The sequence below is a fragment of the Drosophila santomea genome, chromosome 2R (genome assembly GCF_016746245.2).
Source record: "Drosophila santomea strain STO CAGO 1482 chromosome 2R, Prin_Dsan_1.1, whole genome shotgun sequence".
NCBI lineage: Eukaryota > Metazoa > Arthropoda > Insecta > Diptera > Drosophilidae > Drosophila > Drosophila santomea.
Window position 1 is genome coordinate 13,346,343 of NC_053017.2, and position 10,142 is coordinate 13,356,484.

Genomic DNA, 10,142 nt, shown 5'->3' on the forward strand with positions numbered 1-10,142 from the left:
CAATGGAATTGGTAACACAAGTGAAACAACAGAAACCAAACGCATAAGGTATACTCAAAAATTAATAATAATGAAAAGAGAGAAACTGTTGTGTGTCATATGAATATTTCATAATTCTGTTAATTTCAACTCGTCAAGTTGGGTTTCAATTTATTTCTACGAGGTATCTAGTAGCCGAGCCGCTATAAAGTGTCCGTATTAATTAAGCTAATTGAATAACTTGCAGCTTAATCTACATTAAAACAAGACAGCGAGATTTCAGTCAAGCCTTTCCAGGTCCATTCAAAAGCATTAGAGATAAAATTCCAAGTTTCGCATGTTCGCTAACTGCAGGGAAAACTAATGAGGTCAACTATTATGAAGTTGTCCCCAGCAGTACTAACGCTTTTAGGAATTTACTAGGTGTTTTGAAACAGGGAACCTGTAATCCCTGTAATTCCCTAATCTTCAAACTTATTTGCACCGGGGTTTAATGTAGCCTTTGTGTGATTAGACTGAAAATATATATATTAGTTTCCATATGGATTATAGGAATTCAATGTGGGGGGGTAACAAAAATCTGAAATTAAACAAAATCCATAATCAAAATAATAGAAATCGTAATTCGTTCGATTGCGGAAAACAAAACCAAAACCGTGACAAATACAGACAAAAACGAAACAGCGATTACGATTAGATTGAATGAAGGTGGCAGCACAACAACGATAAATTTGCAATGTTTATAAATTAATGTGTGAGTGTGAAAGACCGACTAACTAAATGGCTTTCTTTAGAGGAAGTAAATCATACATCTCCCGAATCTCTTTAAATCAAGTAGCAAGGTCAAGTGGTCTTATGCCTATGCCTAATACCCTGCCTAATCGCCAATATTATAAGTAACATAATATTCAATCCCAGCTCCCAGAATAAGAACTCCATCATACTGTCATTATATAAGTGATGCAAAAGTTTAGGGCTACCATCGATGGTTTTCGATAAAATGTAAGCAGCCATCGATAATATCGATAATAAAACATATTAGGAGTATACCGGAATGGAGTATTCCCTCTCCATATCCAATGTTACATACCCTAGAGTGGCGAGCCTTGTCACTGGATGATGCTGACTCCTTGGCCTTGGGCCTTTCTGCCTTGCTGGTGGCCACAATGGGCAAGCCGCCGTTCTCGATCATTGTCACCACGATCTTATTGTTCCGACTGCTCACGGTGCCACCCCCACCACCGCTTGCATAGGATGAGTTCCCCGCCGCAGCTGAGGCTGCATTCGTGGCCGCCAGATTCTTCTGCCGCAGAGCGTTCGATAGCCGCTGCTTTCGTTCCGCCCGGGCCTCCTCCTTTTCCCGCTGCAGCTTGGCAATGGTGGCGGGCGTGTGGCTTTTGGAGCGCTTAAGAAACCTCATCAGTTGGCTCTTTACATTGGTGGCGGCACTGCCATTTCCCTGGCTTGTGGCATCGCCTATTTCCTCTGCCTTGCTGGATCTTCGGGATATTTGAGCCTTGGTGGGTGCCTCCAGGCGACGGAAGACTCCATCGGCCATTCGCACAAAACAGCCCTCGGACATCTTGTGAAAGGAGTCGGATGGCAGTTTGTGGAAATCGCCGTTGGGACTGCGGTAGTAGCAGTGATCCGTCCGATGATAGCCATCTCCCACAATATAGAACTCGTTGCGCCCCTCCTTGGGCGCCACAACTGCTGCTGCTGCAGCCGAGGATTCGGCAGCCAGGTCGTCAGTCTTGGCACTGCGATCCACGGGCAGTTGAAAGGCCATCAGTTGGGTGGTGCTGCTGCTGCTGCCACCGGCTCCATCCTCTGCAGTAATGGGCAGGACGCTACCAGAAGTCCCCTGGCCGGGATTAACTGGTTTCAGTTCACTGATCGTCACCGGACGACGTTCCGGGTTCTTGCGCATGATGCTTCCATTGCGCAGGAGTGAATCTCGCAGGAGGGAGAGCTCATCCTTACGCAATGGTTGCACCAATGTGGGGTAATGTTTCGAAGACGAAGTCGATTTGCGGGTAGAGGTTCGACGATTTCCAAACTGTGAAGCCGGCTGCGGTGGTTCCTCCTTGTTGTTGTTATTGCTACTGTGGTGCATCTGCCGGTGACTGGAAGTCTGGCCCATGGTGGGTGCTTTGGTGGCTTTGCGGTGGGCGGTTCACTTGGTTGGTTCGTGGCTGGGTTGCGGTGGTTTTTTGCTTTGTTCTCGACGCGACTCGGTGTTCACGGTATACGGATTATTGGCCCAGTTGCAACGAAACTGAGACACATATTCCCTCGTTCTTCGCGTTGGCAATAATCACAGCGAATTTCGTGTGTAAACATTGAGAGCCCTGAATGCGCGCGTATTTGTGTGCATAAAAGTATGAATAAATTTTGTTCGTTTTGTGTATTTTGTGGCACAGCAATCACAATTCAGGCACAGCTTTGTCGCTTTTATTTCGAAAAGACCATCTTGTTAAATTCTATTAGAGCACAATGAGGGAACATTGGAGAAGCAATCGCAGTAAAAGTCACAGTCTCTCGGTCACTAAATTGCAAACACAATTTTACTCGGCAAAAATAATTTGGATTCGCAATGCAAAGAGTAAAAACAATATCATAAGAATTGATAGTCCCATTTAGCAAGCCGCTTAACCAGTTAAATTAGGTATGGAGAACTCTGGGTTGCACAACTAAATTTACTTGTCAAATTTTAAAGTATCTTTGACTTTAATATATATCTAAGTTTGTCATTAACAAGTTTATATTTATATGAAAAAATAAAGTTCTGTTCTAAATGTCAGTTGTCTAGTTCTGGTTTTATAACCAATTTGAACAGTTCAAATTGGGATTAAAGTGCTGCTAAATCTCTGTGCATGAAGAATAGGTTATCTTTGCTTTCTTCGGGGATATTTGTAAACTTGTTGATTACATGTCGCGTGAGGGGGCTGGGGGGATTCTTTAAAGTGAAGGGTGGTGGTTTTAGATAACAACACATGTCTCTTATCAGTTATCGCACTTTACACATCTCTCTCCGTGTGAGTGTTTCTGTTTTTTGTGGACACAAGACACTCGCGATAAGTTCCACAGCCATTCCAGCTGGGTTTGCTTTTGTATGGCTGAGTGTGTGTGCGTGTCTGTCGCTGTGCGGATTGTGGATCGTAAGCCTTGGCACGCCCGATACAGATACGCAGATACACAGATAGTAGAAGACCAGCAAAAACCACTACAACAACAACAACAAAATAAGCGTTAAAGAGACAACGATGAAGCCCCACACATTGCTGTTGCTATTTCTGTGATTCCATCTCGCTCTCTCTCTCTTTCAGTCTGTCCAGTTGTTGTTGCTGTTCTTCTGCTAGTTACCTCGTTTAAGCGTTACTTACACACACACTAGCACACAGCGACTGTTGCTTTTGCGCGTGTGTGTTTTGGGTAGGAATTTGTTCGTTTTTTCCTTTTCATTCCGCTTTCGTTCTTTTCGCTTGCACTACAACTGTTTTTCTTTCATTTATTTTTTTGTTGTATTTCTTGTCATACTCGTACTTTATAATTAAATTAACTTATCACCCGCAATTGGCTCATTTCTCAATGTATCTGCGAGTTGAAGTGGTTGGCTCAAAAAAAGCTGGATACATTTCACTGGAACTGCAACACACACGCACACATACACACAGATATATGTAGATGAGTACTAACACTCAGCGAGAGTCCAAGCTGGAAATTTATAAATTAAACACTATTTAACCGAATTTATTTATAAACACACGTGCGTGTGTACTTAGTCTGTTAGAGAGTGTGAGAGCGACTGTGACTTTTCCTACGTCAATTTGGTTTATTTTAAGCTGCGTACTCATGCCCTTGATTTCATTCTAAGTGAGCTTAGCTGATCGGATTAGCCAGTGACGTTGTTCTTTATCGCGGATGTTGTAACGCCAGCGATTTGTATTCATATTCGGATTCCGATTAGGATCACAACTATGCGAACTGCGCTTAGCTTTTTTGCAATCTTTTCGCCTTACTTCTGTTGTTTTTTCTTTTTTTTCGCGTTCTGTATTGTTTTGACGTAACGCCCTTGTGCTTGTGCGATAATAACTGGTCACAATGGCAAACGGCGAATTATAAATTGAAAGTAACAAAAATAACAACAAATATATACCAGGGAAGTCAACTCATCGCGGGGCGATAACGATACAGGCTAGGCGATATAGCAACGATATCGGTGGAGAGCGACGGATAATGACAACAGAAAACAGCGCGACGACGGTGACCACACGAATGAAGTGGAACTTAATACTAAAACAAGCTTTCGACCATCGCTGCTGTATGCTGGCTACTTTTGCCATTGTGGCTGCCGCCGATGTGGATTGTAATTCTGTGGATGTGGCGAGCGAGCGAGCGAGCTTGGCATTTTTGCCAAAGTTCTGCGTCTGGGAAGGTCGTTGTTGTTGTCTTTGTTATTGTTGTTGCTGCTGATGTTGCTGTAGCTACTCCAAGACAACAACGACACACCCAATAAAAATCGTGTGCAATCTGCAGGTAAGTGCAGGTGATTCATACCCACACACACATACACTTACTCAAAAAACTGGTAGAAACCACACATATTTCTCGCCAAACATTGAGAAACTTTGAAGAGAAGGAGAGAGAACTCGGAAGAGCTTTGGCAAAGGGATCCCCAGATGAGTTTGGAAACCTGTGGCAAGCCGAGCTTAAAGTCCACATAAACATCAACTCAGCATAATTTGAAAGACTTCCATTGGAAGTTCCAAGATAGCAAAGCAGAGATTCCACTAGGTAGCTTCTTAAGGAAATTCAGTGAATCTTTAAAAATATAACATTTTTAAAAAATGAATCTTTTCTTCATATAAAACATTTTTATCCAAAATTTCGTTAACAAATTTGAATTATATTTCTTTTATTATGTGAAAAGAACAATATAAAAACAAAATAATTTGAAAACACACACTGCGATTTCAAAACCTCTTGGAACTGAAACAGACCAGAAATGTCTTTTAAGAGGATAGCAGTGCTGTTAGTTGAGATCGTTATAAGTTAGTCACTCACGAGTCCACACCTAACGTCCACAAAGGCAACTAGTTAAGCTTATTTACCTACACCACGTAAACTATTCAAGTGTATGTCGGATCCAAACACACAAACCAAGGCAGAGAATTATTTAAAATCAAAACAGTTATATGATTGTGCGAAGAGAAGTACGGATCCCACGGATTTGGCTTGGACAACAAAAATAAAGACAGAGAAATAGAGAGGATATATAGAGACTGACTGACGTGATGTGATTATCGAGAATTGTTTAAAATACTATAATTGCACTTCTGAATGGACGTAGTCAGCTGTATTGACTCAGACTTTTCGTTTTTCGAATGAAGCAAAGTACACTCATTTTGTATATACTTTAAACCGTTGGTGCTACCAATTAGCAAGTACCCAAAAGATACGGTAATGTATAACAGTACCACCCAAATTTCTCGTAAAAGAGTAAATAAAGTTAAAGCTATATGGTATTTATCAAAATCATTGAACAGGTCCCAGATATGGAATAGTCTAAGATACCAACCCATTTGTCGTTTTATAAGAGTTCACTGAACTTGTCGACTTGATACTGTAACATAACAAAAGCTATGATACAAGCGATATTCATTTAATTTAACACTGTGCTCACAATGATGATGATATAAGAAAAACAATGAGATGTATACGAGTTTTGGATTACTCATAGTATGAGACATCAGTTATAGTAGATCAAATTCATAAAACTAAACGTGTCCCGTCGCAGATTTCTAGCTCTGATATATGATATGATTTTTAATATGTATTTATATACTTTCCCCCACCTGACAAAACACAGAATTATTTGTGGTACGGCACATTTGACACAAACGGAAGACTCCTGTAAGGCGAAGTTTAGATCTTAAAGTACATTACATCTTTGTAAAAGATTAAAATTTAGCTGTATGGTATTTTGCATTCTACAAGTTGGTTTAAACTTTAAGATACTTCACTTCACCTTAGCCAGACTACCTTTCCTTGATTCCCTATCAATGGACCACACAAATAGTGATGACCCAAGCCACAGAACGCATTGCAGGAGCAAACAAAAGATGGGTTGGTGAATAAGCCCCCCAAAAGAGACAAACTTAGGGACTTGGGGACGGATGATAGGTACGGATACTGAGGAAACCCAAAAAAGGACTCACCTTTGCGGACGAGGTTCGTTGCTTGATCGCGGAGGGATGAGCCGAGTGGGTGCTGAGCACGTTCTTGTTGACGGTGGGCGCCACTCCGCTGCCGGGGGTGTGGTGATGGTGGTGGTTAATCGCTGTGCCGGCCACTGCCGCCGAGTTGTTGCTGGACAAGCGGGCACCGTCGGTGGTCATGTTGTTGGCCACATGATGGTGGTGCTGGTGGCTGTGCTGGTGCGAGTGATTGGTGTTGGCCGCTGACGCCGAAACGGGCGCCGGACCCTGAGACACTGATCCCACTCCACCTGTCGCTGCCGCCCCCGAGGCCGGCGTGGGCGTGGCCGCAGTGCTATTGCTGGTGGCCGAATTCGAGGACGTTACAATGGGCATCATTGTGTTGGTGTTGGCGACTGGCGTTGTCGTTGGTGGCAGTGACACAATGTTTGCATTGGCCGAATCATGCTGCTGCTGCTGATCCTTGACCGAATGCGAGGATGTGCTGATCGAGTTGGTGGCGTAGGTGGCGGTTGTGCTGGAGACGGCGACCAGTGGTGGCACAGCGTTTGTGGCGCTTAATACTGGCGCCGCCGGTGCTGCAACATTGGATGCTGTGCCATTGGACACGCCATCCGCTGGCAGGGCTTCAGGAACTGGCTGCAGTGTGGTGCGCATTGCTGTCGACATATTTCCAAACAGTCCAATAGGATTAGAGATTCTGCACGTGAGATTCGAGTATTTTCGGGAGTCTTTCAGGTTTTGGTGCTTAAAAGTAGTCAAATGCCCAATGGGTTTCTATCATCCGTGGTACTCCTTCACATCTGCAAGAAATAAATGCACTCAATTAGTATGGAGCTAAACAAAGCAGACCATTTGTATATTTCGGCACTTATAATATGGAGTGCCATTCACTTGCCATTATCAAAAACGTAGCCAATTACCAGCTCCGATTACCGACCTCAAGCCATAACACTTTAAAGGCACAATAAAAAAAAATAATCTCCTTTGTCTGCTTGAGTCTACTAGTTTTGTCCACACAAAGTAATGCAGAAAATCAAGTTGACCACTCAATACGAACCACTAGAAGCAGATTACTCAGACATTACGAGTGTAAGTTGCTATTCTCCGTTAATTATCCAGCTATTCAATTTATCTTTTTCAAGGGCAGCGATCTTAAGGTAATTTAATATTATTTAGTTATATTAGTTATACCAAAACTTTAAATGAAGCTGCATTAAAACTATACTTAAAACTTAATAACATCAAAAACAAAATCGGAATCCCAAACAACAAGGAATTTAATTGTTTAATTACTATTTTAATTAACTCAAATATTAATGGAAAATCGATTACGCGAACTGATAGTTATAATACTATTTTAGGAGTCTTATGGTATTTAAGCATAGATTGGTTTGGTACAAACTGAGTAAAAGCATCTTTAAGACACCTTTTAAACATTTAAATAATTCGAAAGTATTCATATTTGGCGTATGGGGTTTACCACTGAGCACTACAAAAACAAGTTCCGATTGATTTTATTCGGTATATAGTCGTCGGTCAGGAAGTCGACGACACTCTCGATTTCGGCCTTTAACTGAACGTCCTGCAGCATGCGCAGTTCCTGCCGCACTCCCGGCTCCAAATCGTTGCGGGCGAGGAGGTCATTGATTTTCTTGTTGTCGCCGGCAACCAGGGCAACCGCTCCAGTGCCGAGTGCGGGAATCTCCGAGGGGTGTAGCCCAATCCAACGCAGCGCAGGTGTGGTTAGTCCTTGGATGGAAAAACTCATCGACTGCGAGCCATGGCGATAGACAAGCATTATCTCGACGCCAAAGGGATCGGCATCCACGAGAATGTAGGCCGCCAATTGGTTCTCCACGGTGAGTCGATTGACAATCCTTCGCGTACAGCAATCGGGGTATCCTTTTCCAGTTATCAGGATGAAGCGGCGTTTAAAAGTGCCAAAAACATTTCTAGATAAGAGACTCTCAAACACCGACTCCTTTTCAACGATCAGTACAAATTCCGCCTGCGTTTCGATTCGATCTATCTTCTCGGGATCCGTGGGCAATGTCATAGGTCCACCATACAAGCTACTGTCCAGAACATCTCCGTTGGTCATTAGCAGCCTTAGGTCGCCTGCAAGAGTAACCGGATGAGCAGGCAGCCTTCGATTTGGGTTTCCAGATTAACTCACCTGCCACCAGGCCCTTGGAGGCGGCCAGTATGCCCAAGCTTAGCGGGGATGTGTTCAGCATACGACAGACATCCAGCCTGGCTTCGGCAATCCTGGACTGCGACCGGATGAGCAGAGGATTGTCATAGTATAGTCCACGGACGGTGAAGCTTCCTCCGTGAACTTGCAATCGGTGCACCCGGGAGAGCATGTAAATCAGCAAACAAAAGCTATGGCGACTTCCGTGATTATTATAGCTGACCCGTCGATATTCCGTGATCATGTTTCCGGCTGAATTTCGGGGAACACGTAGAGTGGCATTGCCTTGGACCAAGTTGCTCAGCAGCTCGAGGGCAATTCTTTCTATACTCTCCGCAAATTCACCCATTGTTCTAGCAATATACTTATATTAGGCACGGATTCTTAACAACAAATCTGTACGGCTTCTTGATTTTGTACTTTCGCAATTAATCATCTATAAAATGAGGCTGTTTAATATCCAAATCAAAAGAAATTGACAATAAATCTAATTTTACGTGTGGTAATAACAAATTGTGATACATTATAAGCTACATCTTAACAAGATCTTGTTTACTAACACTTACATTTTAAACAGTTACATTTTGGAATTTCCCCAACTTTATGTATCCTTGCTCCCAATTTCCTTTAGCACTGAGTTCGCATGAATTTTAATGTTAATGCGAATGAGTTCAATGGTTTGTAACATTCTCTAGAATTTTGAGTGTAAGCACATTTTGGTCTAATATAATTGTACAGGGGTGCCACGCCCCCAGGGTTTTCTATTTGGTTCTTTGAATGCATTTGTCACAAGCGGAAACCCCGCAGGAAAATGAGTGAAAACTGTGGGCTGAAACGCTGATACACGCCCACCGACCTACGCACAGTAATATTTCATAAATACGTAAGCAATTCGTGGACTTACATAGCATACGAAAATCAAGTGGGCTTTGCACATACTTGTATCTGCTTTTGTAAAAGTTTATCGCGTAAATCGTTGCGTGGAAACATTTCGAGGGGGGTTATAAATAATTTCCGAAAGGAGCTTGCTGGCTAAAAATATACCATCGAAATGAAAATTCCCTTTCGGTGAAAACAACTGTTTTTTAAAAATTTAAGCACGCACACTAGTGGCAGCCGAAGAAAGCGCGAGGGAGATGGAGAGTGCCATAAGTTTATGTGAATTTCTTTATTCGGTCTTTCATTTTTTCTTCTTATTTTATTATTCTTTTTTTCTTCTTTTTCGTATGTGCAGAAAAGTGTACTCGTTATTACAAAGCACGCACACATACACCAAGTGGGGGCGGGCGGGGGTCTTTTCGCTCTCTTTCTGGAGAGAGAAAGAGAGAGTGTGGGGGAAAAGAGAGAGCGCCAACGAATGGGCTAGGAAAACTAACGAACGGAACGAAACGAAACGGAATGGCAGCCCAAATATTGATTTGCTGGTTATGGTGCTGCCACTTCTTGTACTTACCAATCAAATACAATTTCCGATCGGCCCAAGAAAAGCTAAAGCTGAAAAGCTATTCGCTCTCTCGCTCAGAGAGGAGTCGCTAGCTGCTGGTCTCTACTATCGTTGTTGGTGTTGCCATCGATGTAACGCATATTATTATTTAATTTCTTTCGATTTTCCCAGTTCCTTTTCCGATTCCGTTTACCCGAAAGTGGTTAGGTTTGGAAAGGCTCTGCTTTTTACCGACTTTTACCGAACGAAAACGACGACACACACAACGAAATGCAAATGCAATACATAGCTTTCTCACTCG

General features: G+C 42.7%; 2 protein-coding genes across 9 annotated transcripts in view; both read right to left on the minus strand.

Moving 5' to 3' along the window:
- Positions 1 to 6,913, minus strand: part of LOC120444485 (MAP/microtubule affinity-regulating kinase 3-like) — a 24,295-nt gene extending 17,382 nt beyond the window's left edge. For 4 of the 7 annotated variants that reach the window (XM_039624189.2, XM_039624187.2, XM_039624188.2 and 1 more), the window contains exon 1: positions 6,201 to 6,913. In XM_039624189.2, the coding sequence (XP_039480123.1) occupies positions 6,201 to 6,869 (669 nt within the window). In that variant the 5' untranslated portion in view covers positions 6,870 to 6,913. Of the gene's footprint in view, positions 1 to 399; positions 560 to 1,069; positions 2,463 to 4,138; positions 4,277 to 6,200 lie in introns of those variants that run through there. The other 3 variants (XM_039624184.2, XM_039624183.2, XR_005615671.2) reach the window with 2 other exon arrangements.
- Positions 6,902 to 9,988, minus strand: LOC120444486 (meiotic recombination protein W68). Of its 2 annotated transcripts, XM_039624191.1 has the most exons (4): positions 9,851 to 9,988; positions 8,380 to 8,833; positions 7,684 to 8,321; positions 6,902 to 7,003 (listed from the first exon to the last, which is right to left on the minus strand). In XM_039624191.1, the coding sequence occupies exons 2-3, from the start codon at positions 8,744 to 8,746 to the stop codon at positions 7,693 to 7,695; spliced, it is 996 nt and encodes a 331-aa protein (XP_039480125.1). In that variant the 5' UTR covers positions 8,747 to 8,833; positions 9,851 to 9,988; the 3' UTR covers positions 6,902 to 7,003; positions 7,684 to 7,692. The 2 variants fall into 2 exon arrangements, with proteins under 2 accessions (XP_039480125.1, XP_039480126.1); XM_039624192.2 differs by lacking the exons at positions 6,902 to 7,003; positions 9,851 to 9,988 and adding an exon at positions 8,964 to 9,222.
- Between the last annotated feature and the right edge of the window lie 154 nt (positions 9,989 to 10,142).

Coding starts and splice junctions, on each gene's coding strand:
- LOC120444486 (XM_039624191.1), bottom strand. CDS start 8,746: ATGGGTGAATTTGCGGAGAGTATAGAAAGAATTGCCCTCGAGCTGCTG. Junction 8,322..8,379: donor CTCCAAGGGCCTGGTGGCAG/GTGAGTTAATCT, acceptor TTACTCTTGCAG/GCGACCTAAGGCTGCTAATG.